Source organism: Hemicordylus capensis, chromosome 5 (assembly GCF_027244095.1).
Source record: "Hemicordylus capensis ecotype Gifberg chromosome 5, rHemCap1.1.pri, whole genome shotgun sequence".
NCBI classification, from domain to species: domain Eukaryota; kingdom Metazoa; phylum Chordata; class Lepidosauria; order Squamata; family Cordylidae; genus Hemicordylus; species Hemicordylus capensis.
The window spans coordinates 15,560,458-15,581,928 of record NC_069661.1 but is presented as its reverse complement, the minus strand read 5'-3'; the positions used below and the strand labels follow the sequence as shown (position 1 = coordinate 15,581,928).

The 21,471-nt window shown below is 45.1% G+C and overlaps 1 protein-coding gene across 4 annotated transcripts in view; it reads right to left on the bottom strand.

Moving 5' to 3' along the window:
- The window catches only part of FRAS1 (Fraser extracellular matrix complex subunit 1), a 383,137-nt gene that overhangs the window by 58,088 nt on the left and 303,578 nt on the right, over positions 1-21,471 (bottom strand). For all 4 annotated transcript variants that reach the window (XM_053252057.1, XM_053252060.1, XM_053252061.1 and 1 more), the window contains 9 exons: positions 19,138-19,385; positions 13,255-13,406; positions 10,375-10,537; positions 8,014-8,146; positions 7,044-7,234; positions 5,551-5,704; positions 4,054-4,317; positions 2,055-2,243; positions 495-614 (listed from right to left, as the gene is read on the bottom strand). In XM_053252057.1, the coding sequence (XP_053108032.1) occupies positions 495-614; positions 2,055-2,243; positions 4,054-4,317; positions 5,551-5,704; positions 7,044-7,234; positions 8,014-8,146; positions 10,375-10,537; positions 13,255-13,406; positions 19,138-19,385 (1,614 nt within the window). The remainder of the gene's footprint in view (positions 1-494; positions 615-2,054; positions 2,244-4,053; positions 4,318-5,550; positions 5,705-7,043; positions 7,235-8,013; positions 8,147-10,374; positions 10,538-13,254; positions 13,407-19,137; positions 19,386-21,471) is intronic.

Below are 21,471 nucleotides of genomic sequence, written 5' to 3'. Positions count from 1 at the left end.
TGGTTGCCATGTTCATTGGGAGCCTAGGGACTCCTGAACAATGTACCACCCAAGATATTTATTTATTTTATTTTTTCATTTTTCTATACCACCTGATATATACATCTTCTTTTGGAGAGCACAAATAACACATAAAGTTGCTTGACAAGGGGTGTGATAATGAAGAAAATGACTTTCTTCATTTTTTTGAAGACAATATAATTTTTCATATATATTTTTAAAGACAATATAAATTAAAGGATAAAAACCATGTCAAAAGACAGTAATGCCCAAACTTCTTCTGAACTATAAATAATTCAGTAATATAAAAACAAACAAACAAACAAACAAACAAAAAGTTAAGAACTGAATGATGTTTGATCCTCCTTGGCTATTGGCTAACATTCCCTATCGCTGTGCTTGATTCATGTTCTAGGCACAGTTTGACTCCACGCGCTTCTTGTTCTCAGCCAACAAAAGCCAAATCTGTGCTCTGGTGGGCTCTCTGGCCTTACCTATTACATGAATAGCAAACGATTGGTCGGCTATTTTGTTTCCTTCTGCATCAGCCACATCAAAAGCAAACGCAAATGTCCCACCAGGCTCCCTTTTCCCATGGCTGTACTCCACCTGTCCTGTAAAGAGAAAGGGAATGCTAAAGGGAAAGGAGGAAAATAATACTTAGTAGCTGCACCAAGGTTGTAATACTGCTTCTTCTGGAGTCTATGGAAAACCTAGTGGAAAACCTGTGTCTGGGCTCTGCCACTTCAGGCTGCAGGCTGGAGTTCATGTGACTGAAGACTTCTTCCACAGAAAGCACACAGCATGGAGAAGGGCAGGCTAGAATCCTACCCCTGGCCTGCTCATTTTCTATGTAGAGGGAATTGTTTTTTTAAGGAAGAACATCCCATAATGTGGCTTCCTATCAGCAGTCTGAAGTACAACAGCCCAAACTCAACTTCGCCACCTCAGAGAGAACTAGGCCTCATCTTGCACCTTTTCAGGGCCTGCCTGTATGGTACTCAGCAGAGGCTTAGCCATTAGTGGACAAGGGGGACAAACGTCCCTGGGTTATTTCAACTGCTTGTTCACAGTCAGTTTCAGATTGATCTCCTTGTTCTTGCTCCCCCCCCCACACCCTTCCCACTGCTGCTCTTGACTAGTTTTTTGTTTTGTTTTAACTCTTGTGGCTGAGTAGTAGAGCATCTGCTTCGATGCAGAAGGTTCCAGATTCAATCCCTGGCAGCATCTCCAGGTAGGGCTAGGAAAGACCCCTGCCTAAAACCTTGGAAGAGCTGCTGCCAGTCACTGTAGACAATACTGAGCTACCTGGACCAATGGTCTGACTTGGTATCAGGCAGCTTCCTAGGCTGAGTGTAGGTAATCATTTCCCTTAATGGCATGCCAAATTCTTGGTCTGCAATAACTTGATGGGCTGGATGTCCCCTTTTCTTAGTTACTTTACTGCTACTCCGTACACCCACATGGTTCTATTTATTGGCTCCAGCTAGCCCTGGCTATGTATACGTCAGGGCTGCACAACTTCAGCCCTCCAGCTGTTGTTGGACTACAACTCCCATCATCCCTGACTACTGGCAAATGTGCCCAGGGATTATGGGAGTTGTAGTCCAACAACAATTGGAGGGCGAAGTTGTGCAGCCCTGCTAGAAATACTCCCACATCATCTTCCAGGTCTTGCCTGAAAAACTGGTTAATTCTACCCTTGTGACTCTGGATCCCTGATCTTGTTCTTTTCTACCATCTGAGTACCTGGCTCCTCTTCAGCTGGTTCCTTCACTCCAGCTCTTCAAACTCTCCAGTAGCCATCAAGACCTCAACCTCACCCTTATCAGAACCCCAATCCACCACTTTCTGCCCTTCCTCAAGACCAACAAGTACTCCGTCTCTTTAAAATTTTGTATTGTACATTCCCAGTGTTGTGCCTAAAGCAACAAGCTAAGAATGTGAGAAAGATCTGTGCATCATACACCATACACAATGCTCTGCTCTGTAACTGGACTAAAATGCCAGAATCTCTTTTACATTCTGGAAAACTCGGACCTGGAATGGCTCACCTTTGTTTATATCCGCCTGGGTGAAAGTTCTGACTGGTCCTTTGTCAGAGATCTGAACCAGGGAATCCCTTTTATTCATGCGCAGAAGTCCATGGCTGGGATCCTTTTTCATGATGTATCTGATAGTCAGATCATCTGAGTCTGTGTCTGTGGCTTTTAAGTGCTGATCTGTAATGACGGCCACAGAACCTAGATGATAAAAGGAGAAACAAACACACACTCAAAGCCTGCTATGCCTTCTTGCCCAGTTATTCTGAAAGTATAAGGCATCATTGCCACGTAGTCTCATTTATGCAAAACAGACTGGGGGGATGCCCAAGAACGTTCAGATAATTCATAAGTTCGGATCAAGAATATTGTTATTCAGATGAGAAATGCCTTATGAATAAAGGGCTACAATGGGAAGGGAGACGACTCCTACTCCTCTTAAACAATTATTAAGATATACAGAGTGCAGGGTACTCTGTATACCAAATTTTAAAATTTGATTTTTAAAACTGATTTTAAAAAATATTAAATTGTTTTGTATTGTGTTTTGCATTTTTTTTTCTTGTTTTGCGATTTCATGTGTTTTGTGTTTTTACTTGATGTTTTAATGCTGTTTTGTGAGCTGCCTAGAGAATAATTTGTTATGAGGTGACTAACAAAGTTTATTATTGATGATATTGATATTGATGATGATGATCACATTTGTTGCTGGGTGTCTCTGACTCTCCCTTCTCTTGGTTTAAATTTGGATTATAAGCACTTTAATGACATGTGAAACTGCCAGATCATTAGTTTATTTAGCTCATTGTCATCTACCTTGCCTGGCAGTGGCTCTCTGGGCTCTCCAAGCCCTGGTTGCTACTTTTTTGACTGGAGGTGCTGGGAACTGAGCCTAGGACCTTCTGCATACAAAGCATGTGGTCAACCACTGTGTTATGGCTGGTCCATCCTTAGGGTAGTTTGCTTATGATAATCTGCAAAACCCAGAGCACGCTTCCCAGGGTATGGTCAGAGAGCAAACAATGCAGCCCCCTTTCTGAAGTTAAGCAAGTATAGGTCTGGCCAGCAGGCTGGATGGGTAACAGCCTGGGAAGACACTCTATAGACACCATCTTGAGTATCGTGATGGAAAAGTGAAACAGACGTGTAACAAATAAATTAATTAATTAATTATAAAGTGCCATGTATATTGATTACGATGACCAATATTTATATACCGCTTTTCAACAAAGTCCCCAAAGTTCCCATATCTATGTTTACATAGATATAAACAAACAAACAAACAAAATGGCGCCCTGTCCCCAAAGGGCTCACAATCTAAAAAAGAAATATAAGGTAGACACCAGCAACAGCCACTGGAGGGATGCTGTGCTAAGGATGGATAGGGCCAGTTGCTCTCCCCCACTATATAAATATTCACCAAATTCATATGTATATTGATTAAAAGATGGGTACACATAGAATCAGTGTTGTCCTTCCCTAGAGAGTTCATAGTCTAAGTCAGGGCTTCCCAACCACGGGTCCCCAGATGTTGTTGGACTACAACTCCCTTCAACTCTAGCTACAATGGTCTGAGGTTGATAGGAGTTCTAGTCCAACATCTGGGGACCCTGTTCTAAGTTGTGGTCAAAACAGAGCAGAGGGAGAGGTGAGGGATTGCCAACTGAGTTCAAAGAGCAATGAATGAGACAACCAGGTGTCAGTGGAGTGCCAGGTAAGTTAAGGCCCACTTTGCAGGAGCTTTTGTACAAGGTCAGATTTGTGCAAGACATGAATCTTGAAGGAGCAACTGGAAAGAAGAGAAGGGGCAGCTGTTCCAGGTCACACAGTGAATTTGGGTGTTCAGGAAATTCAGAAAACAAGTTTTCATACAAATAATGCACAAAGTTGTTGTTGTTTTTAAGATATATAGGTTTTTATAGAGAGGGGCATGCTCTGTCTGCTGTTCTGCTATCAGCACTGCCACAATCTCCATAAAAAGCATGTTCAGTATTCCCTCTGCATTCTGTACCGGCAGAAAGCTGCAAGCCTCTGTTGACAGCTAATCTGGGCAGATGCATCCTTGGCAGCTCTATGGCAAACTCCACCTTCCCCATCTGTGAGTAGAGGCCATCAGAGAGTGTGAATCGAAACTCATCAGACTGGACTCTGGGATTGTCCAGTGTGTAGACGATTAGTTCATCCAGAACATCTTGGTAGGTAAAGGTGGATCCCTCTGACATAATTTGTCCGTCCTCCAGGGGATCAAAACGAGACTTTCTCTTGCGCAGATAACCTGAGAATCAGGAGCATGTTGTGGATTAGTTCCTGCAAACCACACATGCCTTCTTCCCCATTTCTTCATTTCCACTGCTGTTTCTTACCATTGTTTCTCATATTTTTGCACAATACAGAATTAATTGATGGAATTCATCACCGTAACAGTGATAGTCACTACTTTAGCTTTTCAGAAGTAGATAGATTAATAGAGGACAAGCCTCCCAACTGGTAACAGCCATAGTAGCCAACAAAGGAAGTAGTGTACCTCAGATCACAAAGGAACACAGGAAGCTACCTTATATTAAGTCAGACCCTTGGTCCATCTGGTACGGTATTGTCAATGCTGATGGGCAGTGGGTCCTTCAAGGTTTCAGGCAGGAGTATTTCCCAGTCCTACTGGAGATGCCAAGGACCGAACTTGGGACCTTCTGCATGTAAAACAGATGCTCTACCACTGAGCTATGACCCCATCCTGTATGATGAGGTCAAACAGCAGTGAATGCTTATCCACTGTCATGACCTCCTTCTCTGGCTGGCAACTGTCAGAGTGTTAGACTCCCTGGATCTTGGATTCAGCCAAGTCATTCTTGCAGTTCTGCTATCAGCACTGGCACAATCTCCATAAAAAGCAGATTCAGACAAGTCATTCTTATTTTATTATTCTATTTATCCACCCACCCAATTTCTATACCACCTGATATAGACATACTCTAGGTGGTGTACAAAGTTAAAACTAACAAATGTAAAAACAATATAAAACAGTTAAAATTCACAAAACTGATAAAAAACAATCTCAGTAAATAAAAACATTAACATTTAAATGTCAAAAGCCTGGGAAAACAGGAACACCTTGAGCAAGCAGATAAGAGAAGCAGAAAAGCAAGCAGAGAAGGAGATGCTCTTATTTCAACAGGGAGTGTATTCCAGAGCCCTGGGACAGCTACAGAGCTCATGAGTTCTTAGGTCTATTGACATCACCCTTGTAACTGCCTTACTAACGGTTATTTATTGGTTAGTATGGGAAGTGCACCCAAAGCTGAGGAATTTCCTTTCTCCAGGAGATTTTGCCAGAGTCTGAGCTCAAGCACAACAGACATTTATATTTTATTTTGGGCACCTCAGGCTAAGGAAATGGGAGTTTCAATAAGTCATGGTTTGGGGAGTTTTGCTTACTGCTGGGCACTCAGAAGGGGAAAGACATTAAATTCGCTCCAGCACACTATCTGCATATACTCAGCATGTCTCTTACCTTGAGAAGGTTTTTTGGTTACTACAAAGACCAGATGATTGTCAGAGGTATCCAGGTCTTTCATCCTCAAGGAGGAATTTCTGATTACTACCCCTTGGCTTTCCTGCACTTTGATCAACTCCAGCTCCATTTCAGGGGGCTCATCATTCAAATGCTACAATAAACAAAGTTGCTCATGAGAGAAAATACGTACACACAATGGAGTCAATTTGCCACGAAGAAAGAGGTGATGGGAAATGCAATTAAAAACTGCATCTGGTCTGGTTTCAACTCAATTCTGTAAATGTAACACATTCAGACAACCTAAATTTGAATCTGGAGTCTCTTCAGATGGCAATGTTGTTGGACCAATCTGAGAACATCAAGATATCACAAATAGCACAAGATGAACTATCATTTTGAATTAATTTTCCCTGTTAAGTGTATGTGGGTCTTCACATGTTTATGCAGGCAAAACTAAGAGATCACAAGTAAAGTCTAGCTAGTGACTGATGTGTACATTAGCTCTAAACTCAGGGATTTGGGCTCAAAGGATTTGAGCCCAAAGGATTTTGGCTCAAGTCTAGCTCAAGTTTCGGCTCAATTATGTTTCTCTCTCCACCTGCTCTGATTATTGTGTCGAGTCTAGAGACTGATGTATGGGGCTGTATAGAGAGGTAATAAATAAATAAATGGTGTGTACAATCCAATTTGCAGCCCAGTCCTATGTGATGTTTATTCATCAAAAGTAGGGATTTATACAAAGGGACTTAAGCGTGCATAGGATTAGTGTCTCAGCTGGTGTCTATGGAATATTATCCAGCAACATTCGCTCAATCTGCACATTCACTAGATTAGGTTCAAAATGTAATTCCTTTTAATTGACCTTTTTGACTTTAGCTAATGTGCCCGGCATTTCAGTGGTTGGGTTTACCCATTACTTATAGAAAGAAATGCCCATTACCTACAACTCCTCTTCAGATTACCTGGATCCATAATTCTTCCTCTGGGAAGATGCATGCCAAAATAACTCTATGTAAAGACCATTTCCAGTGATGAAAACAGCTGATTATTTTAATGTTCGAGAGAACCATTTGCTTAATCCAAACTGTATTGTCTTGCACCAACTCAGAAACTTGATAGATCATGTCAAATCAAGTGAATTAGACAAAAATGACTACTACTACTACGACGACTATTTATATGCCGTTCTTCAACCAAAGTTCTCAAAGTGGTTTACAAAGAAAACTAAAGAACTAAAGAATAGGCGTTCAGTGAGGACCAGGGTTCTCAAAATATAAGGTGGACTTCATTACAGACACAAATAAATAAACAAAATGCCAGGGTATGCTTGTGATGGAGAGATATGTTATGGACTCAGAACCTGAGGATTCTATGTACAGAGAGAGCAGGTACTATACCTGAAGGAGGCCCTGGAAATATCCATCTTGCCAGAGACTCTGATGGGAGGGGAGCTATGTAGTCAGTACAGGAACAAAGCACAATCAGTTTACCTTAATAGTGATGTTGACGCTGCTGGTTTCTGATTGGCTGAAGCCATCACTGACATAAAAGCTAAAGGTGTCCATTGATGGCTCAATGCTTTCATGGACACTTTGAAAGTAATAAATGTGGTTCTCTACCACATCTTGAATGGAGAATGTCAGATCTGAGATTGTGGTGCCTCCGGGGCCAAGTCGCTTCCCTGCAAACAAAGTATTGTCTCTGTGAAAGCATCTCTCTATATAATTCTCCGAAATGTACCCGTCGCTAATCCCATGCGTGGCAGCTCTCATGGGAGTTTGCAAGCAGCTGACTGGGGGACGGTGACAGGGAGAAAATGGCAGCAGTGGCTGGCCAGTGGGAAGGGAAAGCACCACCGGCGGGCGGGGAGAGAAAGCTCCTACAGCCCAGCCCGACCAGCAGGGAAGGAAAGCGCTAGCCAGGCCAGCTGGCAAGGGAAACCGCTGCCGATGGGCAGGAAGGAAAAGGAAAGCCAAGTGCAGAACGGGCTGGGGCTGAAGAGGGTGGGGGAGGACGGAGAACAGATTGGGGCTGAATGGAGTGGGGGAAATGACAGGGAGAACTAGGGGCACAGATGGTCTGCGCCAGATCAGCTAGTATGCCTTACTACTGGAGAAGAATTATTTTTGTTTCGTTTTTGCATAAAATGCATTGTTATTAAAAGGCATAACACACAGCCGCCTTCACAATACCCTGTGGTGACAAATTCTGCAGCTTCATTAAGAGCTGTGTGACAAAGTACTTTTCAGGTTACAAGAAAATTGACATCATTAAAACACAGAAATGCACGTGCTGATAGGGTTTGAAGTCCTTCTAGAGTAAAATGTGGTCCTAGAAAAATGAACAAGGGGAACTACATATCTTAGGAGTGCAGCCTGGGAATTAAGTTGGGGCTTCCTTGACGAGCTAACCTGGAAACCTGCCTCATTGCATTGTCCTCTTGCCAGGCTTCTAGCTCACCTGTCTTGGTGTTTTCAATGTATCCGTATTTTGGCAAAGTCACAATGTTCACTACTAGATCTTCTTGGACAAGATCAGAGTCGATGGTGAGGGTGTGGTGAGCCTTAAGCGGTACCCTCCCCCCTTCATCCACCTGAACACACAAAAACAAAACCCATGTTAATGTTTGAAGCTTGCTTTAGCAATGCTGTATCTGACCTGCTGCTGTTCTACCCTCCCTTGGGAGCTGCTTAAGATGCCAATGTAAACAGTGTAAGGAAGGGGGAAAAGAGGTAGAGTCAAGAGTTCACCCTCAGTCCTTCCTGCTGGACTGCATTAGAGAGTGGAAAGATGGGGGTGCACGCACACACACACGAACGAGGCACTAAAATACTAGAATGGAAGAATGTTAGAACAGACCTTGGAGGTCTTCTGGTCCAGCCTCCTGCTCAGTGCAGGAAACTGAGACAGGATCCCTGACAGATGAGCGTCCAGCCTCTGTTTGAGTGAAACCCCCTCAACAAAGGAGAGCCCATCCCCGCGGGAGTCTGGACTGTTTCACTGCTGAACAGCCCTTACAGGCAGTGTTCTCTCTAATTTTTTTCATCTGTGTGCAGAATGAGTTTTGTTCTGAGTGGCAGTATCAAGGCAGTGTGTGCGCACCTGCATTCAGAGTGGGATCTTCCTGATTCAACCTGAGCGGGATCTAAAATTAACTGAGCGGACATCAAAAAATGTGTGAATGCGCGCACATGCACACGCCTTAGAGGGAACACTGCTTACAGGTAAGACATTCCTCCTAATGTCTAACCCAAATCTCCTCCCTTGTAGTTCCAACCCACTGGTTCTAGTGCTGCAGTCAAGGGCCACAGAGAACAAGTCCACTCCTTCTGTGTGACAGCCCTTCTGGTATTTTATATTCTAATATGCCGGTCATATCTCCCCTTAGTCTCCTCCTCCAATCCAAATGTACTCATCTCCCACAAGCATTCCTCACAGGCCTTCTTTTCAGAGCCCTCACTATCTTTGGTGCCTCCCTCTGAATCTATCCCAGCTTATCAATAGCTTTCTTAAAACGCAGGGCCCAGAACTGGACACAGGATTCCAAGAGGGATCACAAGACACGCAGCAAGGTTTATCTGGCAGCACCAATTCATTTGACACCAGGTATATAGTATTGGCCAAGGCCAGCTCTTTTGTTAACATTGGGCCTGCAGCTGCAATATGTCAACTTGTGCTTTGCTTTGGAGATTTTGATATAGGTTAAGAAACTGATCCAAGCTGAGAACAAAAGTCCTGTGCAAACATGAGGCTGGTCCCTTGAAAAGTAGGCTTTGCAAATTGGAAGCCAGCCTTATGAACGTCCCCAGTCTCCCCCCTTCCCTAGAGGAATTTTATCTCACTCTTCCCTTCTTGGTGCCAATCATGGCTTTGCATTACATTTGCCCCAAGACAAACCATGGTGATGCAAACCAGATTCCCTTGCAACCCTGGCTTGCCAGAGCATCTCTGCTTTGCGTTAACCATGGCTTGTATCAGTGCACCTGTAAAATGAACCCATGACTAATGCCAGGAAAGGACAGGGGAAATCACCCGGGAGAAGGGAAGAGCAGGGAATGTGCATTCACAAAGCCAGCTGCCAATTTACAAGCCAGGTGTTGCAGAAAGCCATCTCCCCTTGGAGCCAGCCATTCAGATTTGCAGTACAGGCTGGAAGGGAGGGAGAAGCAACAGGTAACTCCCAAGCTACCTAATGACCATCCCTGTTTTAGGGCGATGCCATTTCCTAGCCCAGTGACTGTCACAATTTCTCAAGTGGGGGCCACCGCAGCAATTTCACACCATACAATGCTGTGCTTTCCCTAGCACCAGTTGTGGTGGGGAAGAGAGCCGATTTAAAGGCGGGGCGGGGAGCCCTCCGGAGACCCAATGCTCTCTTGAAAAGCACACTCAGAGTGCTGGAAAGTGTAGTCTTTTGTAGTGCTTTCCTCACTGCACTGGAGAAAGCCCTGGAAAGGACTACATGACCCAGTGCCCCATGTGCACCTTCCAAGATGGTGCTGGAACTTGAGAGAGCCCCATTTCCATTAAAGAAAAGCACAGTGGGAACAGTTGTCTCCACATAGTTCTGGGGGACCTTACTGAGTATTCTACTTCACAATTAGTCACAGAGTTGCACTTAGGGTCAATGGAAGCCACCGCTGACTTCCGAGCCTTGCATTGAAGAACTCTGCCTTAGCAGTTGGCAAAATACATTGGGATCCCGGTCTCCAATTGTCTATCTGCTGCACTAAGCACAATTCGACATGTAAATGGAAGGTATTGACATTTGTTCAGCAGCCTAGCTCTTGCAAGTGTTAATCCCCAGTGCTATTTACATACTGCGATATGGTCAGCAAAAGTGGTGACGGGAGGCTCGTTCTGGACAGGCGTGATTGTGATGGTGAACATCTGACTGTCAAGCCGGTTGTTGTCAGCATCGAACACAGCAAAATGGAAAACGTCCGTGACTGGCTGATCAACAGTTTCAAGCTTTGTGAAGTATCTGCCAGGAAGCGGGAGATAAGTTGAGTCACTGTGACAGCCAGATGAAAGGTTTCCGAATCCTAGCTTGAAAAACCTTTCTGCATCCAACGAGGTGACAATTTAATCTTCTTCACCTCCGTCTCATCTGACTGGAAGAAAAGACTTGCACTTTCAAGTTACTGGGTGACATGTATCTATTGATCGGGCAAATGCTATTCCGACAGCCCTGTAAGGAGAACCAGCAATAATTTTGTGCTTTATGTCCTTGGATCCTATGTCAAAATTAAAGGCAAAGGCAATACTCCAGAGGATTGTATTGCGATGAATCTTAACTGTGCAGTGGGTTTGTACAGGCTGAGAAGGGAGTATTGAAAGCAGTTTGAAAGAGGCTCTGCTTTCTGTGGTGTACCCACATTTCTTTGACAGAATATTCACACATTATGTTCAGCGCATATACAAACTGTGTGCTGTGCATGCATGTACAGAACAATAAGCATGCACAGTTATTCAAGCATTATGTTGAGCACAGGTAAAGAGGTATTCTGCATTCCAAGGGCTCACCTTAAAATAAACACGTGTACAATCATTCAGACATGTACATATGCACAGACACCTGAACATAACATCTGAATAAGGCTATTGCCTCTGGTCAAACAGATTTTGCAGGTTTTTGAAAACAACTCAAATACCTATTTATTAGAGGTGAAACTGGGGTGCATGTACACACCACAAGCAGCAATCTCTCTTTCAAACTCCCTTCAGTTGTCCTGAGAGGCAAGTGGGGGGAGATTGCCCATATCCTGCCCTAAGTAATATTATTATTATTTCTTGTTTACACAGTCAGACAGGTGTTATTGACTGGTTTGTTTTATCCAGACATCGAGTCCTTCCCAAGGACCTGGGATGCCAGAATTTTATTGTCAATTGTTATAGATATTGTCGCAGAATATAGGCTATTCCCAGTAAAGCTGCTTTTTGTAATTGGCTGATGGTGATTTCTGTGGCCCCTATGGTGTTGAGGTGCTCTTCAAGGTGTTTTGGAACTGCACCCAGGGCGCCAATGACCACTGGGATTATTTGGGTCTTTTTCTGCCACAGCCTTTCAATTTCAATTTGTAGATCTTTGTATTTTTTCTATTTCTTTTTCTTCTATTCTGCTATCCCCTGGTATTGCTATGTCGATTATTATTATTATTATTATATTATTATTTTTATTATTATTAATTTACATTTTATATCACGCTCTTCCTCCAAGGAGCTCAGAGCAGTGTACTACATACTAAAGTTTCTCCTCACAACAACCCTGTGAAGTAGGTTAGGCTGTACTAATATATAGTACAATCTCTGGGAAGGAGTCGAGGGACAGGAAATATGGAGTCCAATCTCTCTGCCCACTTTAGGATGAGCACTTTAGCTAGAAGTGTCACAAAAAACCAATATTAATTAATTAATTAATCAATCAATTAATTATTACATTTATATCCCACTCTTCCTCTGAGGAGCTCTGAGGAGCACATGCTTATGTTTATCCTCACAACAACCCTGTGAGGTAGGTCAGGCTGAGAGATACATGACTGGCCCAGAGTCACCCAGTGAGTTTTATGGCTGAATGGGGATTTGAAGTTTGGTCCTCCCGGTCCTAGTCCAGCACTCTAACCACTATGCTATGCTGGCCCTCATATGCCCTCACTCAAACATCTTCTTTCCCCCTTACAACATAAAGCCCCCGGCTACTTAAGTCAGAAGCCCTCTTCAGACGTTATGAGAGCTCTGGGTGCTCACAGTTATAGCAGGTAAAAGTGGGGAGGAAGTCCTGCCGCCCGATTGTCAGTCACCCTCTCATGCTGACAATCACGGTTACAGCGCCATTTGTCTGAAGGAGGTGGTACCGTAGCCGTGATCACAGTGAATCTGTGAGCTGAAGCTACAGGTTCTCAGTCATGGGTCCCCAGATGTCCTTGGCCAGGCCATTGTGGCTGGGGATGATGGGATATACAGTCCAACATCCTCTGGGAACCCAAGGTTGAGAGCCCCTCGCCTTTACAAAGTTGATGCTAGGAATGATGGGAGTTGGTCCAACAGCATCTGGAAATCCCTTTGCTTAAGCTTTTCTTTACAAAGCTCTGCCTCTGTGACAATTTTTGTTGTCTTTTTCTACTCCTGTTCTAGGAACATAGGAAGCTGCCTTATACTGAGTCAGACCATTGGTCCATCTAGCTCAGTATTCTCTACACAGACTGGCAGCTGCTTCTCCAGGGTTACAGGCAGGAGTCAGCCCTATCTTGGAGATGCCAGGGAGGAAACTTGGAACCTTCTGCAGGCAAGCAGGTAGATGCTCTTCCCAGAGCGGCCCAATCCCCTAAGGGGAATATCTTACAGTGCTCACATGTATACTCTTCCATTCAAATGTAAACCAGGGTGGACCTTGCTTAGCAAAGAGGACAATTCATGCTTGCTACCACAAGACCAGCTCTCCTCAGCCTAAAAAACATAGTTATGATGGAAGAAAAATGTCACGGATGCTGGTTTGTGAAGTGCTTAACTGCTGTAGCAATATAGCCCATAAAATATCAAAGGATAAATAGTTAATTACAAATTATGTATGAAAGAGTCTATAAACATAGCCTCACTGATGCTAAATATGTGTTTTCCCCTATAGGTGGTGCTGTGGGTTTCTGTATGAGGTGGGAGGACTCTAGGATGTTGAGAACAACTTTGTATCTTCCTTAGGATTACCTGATTCTTTGGCTGTTGATATCTTCCATTGTGAAGTTATAGACTTCAGAAAACTCTCCAGAATGCTGTCCAGGGGTTATACACACAAGAGTGCCATACATGGGAAGAGAAATTAACTGAACTCTTATCATGGAATCAGGAGAATTATCGTCCTGAAAAGAGAGAGACAAAAGAGGAGGATTAATTTAGGCATTCATTGCTAATATGAAGGGAAAGGTTCTCGTAGAAACGAGGACAATCCTACATTGTAGGTTAAGGCTTTGAAAGATACAAAGTGACAGATCCCATTAATTCAGGGCATATTCACAGGCCCCTCTATCATATGGATAAATGAATCGACTCCGTTTCCATTAGAATTCAGGCAAAAGCAACACAGTTCTTTAACTCCTAACCTTCCTTTAAAAAAAAAAGATAAATAAAAATCTATGCATTATTTTTTTAAAAATGTGTGCTCAACATTTGCTTTTAATTTTTCCAAATATCACCATGAAAAATAAAAAGATTAACCTGAAACCCCCCCACAAATAAATGAATTACAATGAAAAGATGCTTTATATTTAAATGCTGAGGTTGGTAAACATGTTGTTTACCCACAGAACACATTTGCACTATCACAAGTTCCTCTCCTTTGTTTGCACAACTTTGAATTTCCTCTTGCCGTTCTACTGTATGGCTGATCCTTCCTCACTATTGCTTGAAATACCCAGAGGCGATCTTTCCCATGGACCTTGGGGATCTGGTCCGTGGCCTCCTGTCTCCAGGGCAACCTCCCCGGAGGCCTGCTGCCGCCATCCCATGCCCACCCCAATGACCTAAGCCCTTCCCTGGCTAGCCCAGTTCCCCCTCTCTCCCTGGGGAGACTCTGGCAAAGAGCCACAGGTGGGGGCTGAGGCAGCAAAGCAGCAAGAGTTTATGTAACTCCTTGGCCCCAAAGGAAGAGCTCTCCCACCCTACGTGCCCTCTTGGAAGCCCCTTTCTTCCATTCACCACCCCCATCCACGCCCAGCAGCCAGCTGATCTTTCTGGGGTTCAACTGCTTGAAAGGAGGAGACCCAGACCTTGGCATGGCTTGCAACTGGCAAATCTTGGAAATGCCCAGGCTGGCCAGGACTGCAGGCTGTTCTCTAGGCAGCACTCAGTGAGTTGAGAAATGTCTACAAATGGTGGCAAAATGGCAAAGATCAGCACAGCGGGGCAGTGGCGGGCTTCTGATTCTTTTTAAAAAAAATTAGGGGGGGGGGCGCGCGCTCTGAAGCCCTTCAGGTCCGGACTCCAAAATGACCTAGGTGCGCCACTGGAAATACCTGTTGGGGGAGAGGGAGGGAACAGGACATTTGGGGCTGGAAAGCAGTCCAGTTCATCTGCATGGCTGGTGCTAGCTTTGGTGGAGGAACCTCAAGGTGCCTGTCTCTACCTCAGATGCAGTGCCGAGGCAGACATTCCCTGGGAAATGTGTGCGCAGTCCGTCCACTGGCTTGTTTTAGCAATGAAAAGCAACCGTGGGGAGCTGAGAATCTGACCAAAGGCAAGGCAAGAAGGCAGGGCTGTTTACACCCCCACCCCAGGCCATTTGCCCAGCCAAAATAATCACCAGTTTTCCCCCCTCCATGCCTAAAGATAGAAGAAAGAAAGCTGGGGGATGATTTTGAATGGAAAAACAGCTACCAGGAAAAGTATTAAGCAAGACATTCCCCTGATTGCTTCTCCTATTGGTTACTGCAGCTGCGGACAATGGGAGTTATAATCCAAGAACATCTGAGCCAGCATGGCGTAGTGGCTAGAGTATTGGACTAGGATCGGGGAGACCTGAGTTCAAATTCCTCTTCAGCCATGAAACTCACTGGGTGACTCTGGGCAGTCCCAGATCTCTCACCCTAATCTACGTCACAGGGTTCTTGTGAGGATAAACATAACTATGTACACAGCTCTGGGCTCCTTGGAGGAAGAGAGAGATATAAATGTAAATAAAAACAAATTACAATCTGAGGACCCAAGGTTGGAAACTTCAATTAGAGTAATCAGTTGCAATTCTTTTAACTTACTAAAATGATGACCAGTTAATCTGAGTCAATTTAAAAATTGTAAAGTTTTTTAAAAATATATTTACAAAGAGGCATCTCTCCTCCTCTCTTCTGCATGAGGGAATGCTTCTACTGAGTTGGTACCTGCTGTGGTACAGGCATGCCTCTTTTAAAAACAGGGCACAAAGGCTTTTTTCCTTCTAAACTATCGTTTCAATCATATGGAAATATGTGCAGATGCAATTTATTAATTAAAGCTCACATAACGAATCAGCTAAGGGCCAGTTCAGATTAACATGGACCTCTACGTACACACAATAAAGTCAAGGATGTGGTCAGAACACACCTGCCCCAATGTCACTGGTGGACATGCCACAGCACACTTGGCACATCCTCTAATTGCGAGTGAGGGATGGTCCTCATTCAGACAAAAAGGCACACGTGCAGTACTAGAAGCTCTGCTTTGAAGATGCTTATGTAGAGGGCAGCACTAGGACTTGAAAGCAGCCTGTAGATCTGGAAGGGTGGCAGGGGGAGGAATATATGAAAATCATCCCCCCCTGAATGCTTCCCCTGCTCAATCAGGGTTGCTAGGGATGCCTGCCTCTTTTTAGCTATAGGCACCATAGTCAGGATGTCTATGGATGTCAGTTGGCCTTGTGGTAGCAAGCATGAATTGTCCTCTTTGCTAAGCAGGGTCTGCCCTGGTTTGCATTTGAATGGGAGACTACATGTGAGCAGCAGCCTTAGGGGATGAGGCCGCTCAGGGAAGAGCATCTACATGCTTGCATGCAGAAATTCCAAGTTCCCTCCCAGGCATCTCCAGATAGGAGAGAAACTCCTGCCTGTAACCTTGGGGAAGCTGCTGCCAGCCTGTGTAGACAATACTGCGCTAGATGGACCAATGGTCTGACTCAGTAGGAGGCAGCTTCCTATGTTCCTGTGTTCCTATGATGGCCTCCCATTCTGACAGTATTGGAGTGGCACAGCTGCAACAGCTCCCCCTGGTTTCATCCTACCGCACTCCAAGGATGCAGAGATGAAGAAATCACACGAGATGTGTGGGATGATGCAAAAACCATCTCGGAAGCTACTCCCACAATGGGAAGAGAGCGCCAAATTGGAGCAGTATGTGCCACATCCAACGGGCACACAGTTCATTTTTATTTATGTTATTTTTGCATGTATATGCTGTTCTTCCTCTGAAGAGCCCAGAGCAGAGTACATGGCTTTATATTTACCCTCATGCCAACCCTGTGAGGTAGGTTAGGCTGAGAGAGAAGTGACTGGCCCAGAGTCACCTAGTGAGTTTCATGGTTGAAACACAGGCTGACAGCCAGGCTCATGAGTAGTCCCATTGAAATAAAAGAAGTTAGTCATGGCTCACTTGTCCCATTAATTTCCATTGGACTACTCCTAAGTAATTTAGTCTGGCTGTCAGCCATGATAAACAATGTGTGTGTCATTTTTAGGGATGTGCATGAAATTCTCTCAAATCAATTCAAATTTGAATCAAATTCAAAACCATTGAATAGAATGGGAGATTCGCTTGATTCCATTCGAATTCACCCAAAACGAAAATTCGAGCAATTCGGAATTTTGCACATCCCTAGTCATTTTAGGCTGATCAACTGATTCCATGCAGAAGCTAAGCATCCTTTCCATTGCCTACATGGTGGGCCAATAAAGCAGCTTAGTAGCACCTGACTCTGGGATTAGCTTAATTTCCTTTTTACCTCTGCACTTCACCTCTGCCTCAGTGTAACAGGCACAGGCCAAAACACCTGGCTAAAAAGAAAGAGCTCATTCTTTCCCACTTTTTGGCAGCTGCAGGCAGAACACGGTATAAAAGGTTAAAGCTTTTGCCAAGCAAGAGCATTCAGAGGGATGTCAGGAGTTTATGTTACAGAGGTCTCCTTCGCACATTTACTGCTTGGGAAGCAGCCGCTGGCCAAAGTCTCGCTTTTGTCTGCACATAATAAGACGCTAACAGAGACCGGGCGGCGTGCCCGGATTTCGTTAGCAGCTCCCTGAAATGGCAGCGAGAGCAGGCCAAGTTTCCACCTCCATAGAAGCCGGTCACGTTTCTCAAGTAGCTGGAGAGAGACGCCACCCTTCACACCCTGAGGAAATATTTCCTCCGCCAGGATGTGAGAGGGGGAGTGTCAGGAGAACACCAACCAACAGCAGGCCCTGAGCCTGGGAAACGTCAAGTAGCAAGCTGGCCTGGGCCAAACTAGATTATGTTAAGCCTATCACTAGTGCTGATGGATTTAACTTTTCTTTCAAATATAAGAACCACAGGCCAGGGGGAAGGAAAATATGGCAGGACCATAGCAGAGGAAAGAGGGCCTTAACCCAGGGGTTCTCACACTTGGGTCCCCAGCTGGACTACAACTCCCATCAAACTTTCAGTCACAACAGCTGAAAGGACAGGAGCAGGCCAGACTGAGCTTTTTTTTCCTGGCCTACTGGCATTTCCCAAGCCACCAGGTCAGGGCTGTACAACTTGGGCTCTCCTGCTGTTGCTGGACTACAACTCCCATAATCCCCAACCACAGTGGCCCATAGGGAGCTGAAGGATGATGAGAGTTGTAGTGCAGCAGCAGCAGCAGCAGCAGCTGGAGGACCAACGTTGTGCAGCTATGTGCTAGGTGAAAAGCAGGGGTGGTCCTTTCATGAGGCAAGGTGAAGCAGCCACCTCAGGCAGCAGATTACTGGGCACCAGCAGGGCAGTAAGATTACCAGCGTATTTGGATCAACGGACTCTTGCAAGAAAAAGGAGAGAAGACGAGGCTGCTGGCAACCTTCTCTTCTCCATATCCCCTGCACCACTTTCAAAGTTTGCAAGGGTCAGTTCTGAAAGGGAGCTGGCCCTTTCAGAGGCAGGCTGCAAGGCAGCATTTGGTACTTGGCCTCAGCACCACAAGACCTTAGGTTGTCCCTGGAGAAAAGCATTCACCCTACTGGTTTGAGTAACCATGCTGTCACTGAGGGAACACTACCTTTCAGCACACATACAAATAGTCCTTCTGGATCAGGCCCAAGGTCCATTAGAACAGCATCCTGCTTCACACAGTGGCCAAGCAGATACATCAGGGGAGCTTGAAATTGCGGGGGAAAGGTATTTCCTAGCTCCTGGTGTTCAGGAGCATGCCCCCTCTGATCCTGGTGGAAATATACAGCTATCCCCTGCTAACTGGGCAAAGAGGCACCTTTTACCATGGTGATTCTCTCTTTATTTAGCAAGGGGGGAGTAACTGGCCCTATCTACCCCCAGCACAGTACCTCCAGTGACTGTTGCTGGTGTCTATCTTGTGTTTCTTTTTAGAATGTGAGCCCTTTGGGGACAGGGAGGCATCTTATTTATTTATTATTTCTCTGTGTAAACTGCCCTGAGCCATTTTTGGAAGGGCGGTATAGAAATCGAATAACAACAACAAAAACAACAGCAACAACATTGACAATAAAATTTAGCCATCCCAGATCCTTGGGAAGGACTCGATGTCTGGATAAAACAAACCAGTCAATAACACCTGCCTGACTGTGTAAATAAATAATAATAGTAGCCATCAATAGCTCTATCCTCCATGAATTTGTCTAATCCACTTTTAAACCCCTCTAGATAGGTGGCCACATCTGGTGGCAGCAAATTCCATAGTTAACGATGTATTGTGTAAAGAAGTACTTCTTTTTGTCTGTCCTGAACTTCCCAGCATTTCGCTTCAACAGATGACCCCAGCTTCTAATATTATGAGAGAGGGAGAAAAACCTCTCTGTCCACTTGATCCATACTGAGGCTATGAGAACACACTAAGGCTAGGAGGTAAAAAAGATAGATGGGAAAGGATGACATGCTTACAATATAAGCAAAGTGGGATCGGGTGATGATCACAGAGCTTTTACTAGCCACCGTGATGGTCAGTGAGCAGCTGGGAGCCAACTTTGGCCCATCTTTGTCCATCAGCGACACTTCTACTTTCATCACAGTCGTTGCTGTCGAAATCCCATCGGTGACTGAAATCTCCATGCTGTCCTCTGCCGCAGAGGAGCTGTCGTGGATGTACTCCAAAGCGTTCCTCGTGACTTCTTCATACGTGAAGGTATCGCCTTCTCGGAAAGAAAGGTTGAAATAGGGACTTACCTCCTTTGCAACATGCCCTGCACATTAAAGAAGCCCAAGGTTTCCCATTTTGTACATGGAGAAATGTGTCTGAATACACACCCCATTTGTGAACTTACCATGTTGCATCTGGGTGCAATCTTAAAGCCCAACAGCGAAACAAAAAGCAGCTGCAGAACAGAGAATTTATTCCAACACGTTTCAATTAATATCGTTTTCAAGGAATATTTTCACTGAACTGCCTGGAAGAGGAACGTTCTTGCAAGAATCGAAGGCAGACCGACATGGCAGATTCTTTCAAGGAAGTCCCTCTTCCAGGCAGTTCAGTGGAAATATTCCTTGAAAACGATATTAACCGAAACATGTTTGGAATACATCCTCTATTCTGCAGCTGCTTTTTGTTCCATTGTTGTGGCTATCTCAGCTGACATTGATGCTCTATATAGTTTTGCGGTCTTAAAGCACAGACTTTGTGCTTAAATGACATTGAATACTCCATAAATATGCACAACAAAATACATGTCAAAACATGCCCTACAGCTCACGAGAGCCCTAAAGCCTGTGTGTGACTGGCAAAAGGACAATGCTCTGCCTTCAGTCGACTGAAGGGAGCAAGCACCCTTGAAGTAAAGCTGGAAAGAGTGTGTGTGTGTGTGTGTGTGTGTGTGTGTGTGTGTGTGTGTGTGTGTGTCGGGGGAGGGGCGGGTGTGCTGATAGCAATGAAGGTCAGGAGGTGGGGGTGTGGGGTGAGAAATTGCTCAAAGATATCAATGAGGCTATTCAGACAAGCATGTTACGGGAGCCTTGCCTGGTTTTGCACGCTCATGTGAACCGCCGGGAAGGGCCAGATCCTGGCAGCAACACGGCAGCAAACCCAGCTAGGCAGCCTCCCAGTTAAACAAGGTTAAGGGGGCCAGCACTCCCTTACCCTCGTTTTTCAGATCGTGTGTCAGCCGTAGCTGGCACACTCGGGGCAGTGGGGGGAACCCAGTAAAGCACTGTGCACTTGCATGGTGCATTATTGGGGCTCCGGGGGATGGCGCGGCACACGGCAGCGCATCGCAGCCTCCTTGCCTTGGGAGCTGCAGCAGGAGCCGCTGGTTGCCTGGGCGGGTGATTCACCCACCCAGGGACTAAGAGTCAATTGTCTGCAGGGAAGACCTGGTTTGCATTTGAACGGGAGACTTGTGTGAGCACTGTAAGATATTCTCCTTAGGGGTTGGGGCTGCTCTGGGAAGAGCACCTGCATGGTTGTATGCAGAATCTCCAGGTAGGGCTAAGCAACACTCCTGCCTGCAACCTTGAAGAAGCTGCTGCCAGTCTGTGTAGACAATACTGAGCTAGATGGACTAATTATCTGACTACGTAAATGGCAGCTTCCTATGTTGCTAATGCATATTGATCTTTCTTTCAGGGTTCACAGCAGTCTCCATCCAGGATAAGACATGTGCACTGTCACATGTGAAGTACGGCACATGTGCTAATTTTGTCACAAATACACGAGACAGGAAGCAGTCAGCTGCCCAGATGACACAAGCATGTACACAAAAATAAACACCCACTGGGCTGGTGCACACAACTCTAATTAGGGTAGGAGACACATCCTACCCATGTTCAGCAGCTGTGCACACTCCCATTTGAAAATGAAAAACTTGGGTTGGAGGAAAAGCTGTCCTACCCAGAAAAATTTGGGCTGAGGAATCCTACCCAGCTCCTGTCTCCCCACATGGTCCCGTCTCCCTCCTCCTACCTAGCTGTTTTCTCCCATGCAACTGAAAACTGAAAAAAACACAGCTCCCAAACTTGTCCTACCCAGTTTTTGCTTGTGTGAACAGCCTCACTTCCTCCCCCTCCTACCTTGGCTTTTACTCACAGACAATGGGGAAATGAGAGAGTGTACAGCTCCCAAACCTGGACAGGATGCGTCTCCCACCCTAATTAGAATCATGAGAACAGCCCTGTTTACCCAGCACTTCATATGCACAGGGTTTGCCCTACACAGAAATGTAGCTCAGAGCCAAACCTGGTGTGATGTGAGAGATGCAAGTAGAAGATTTCCTGAAGTCTTACTGT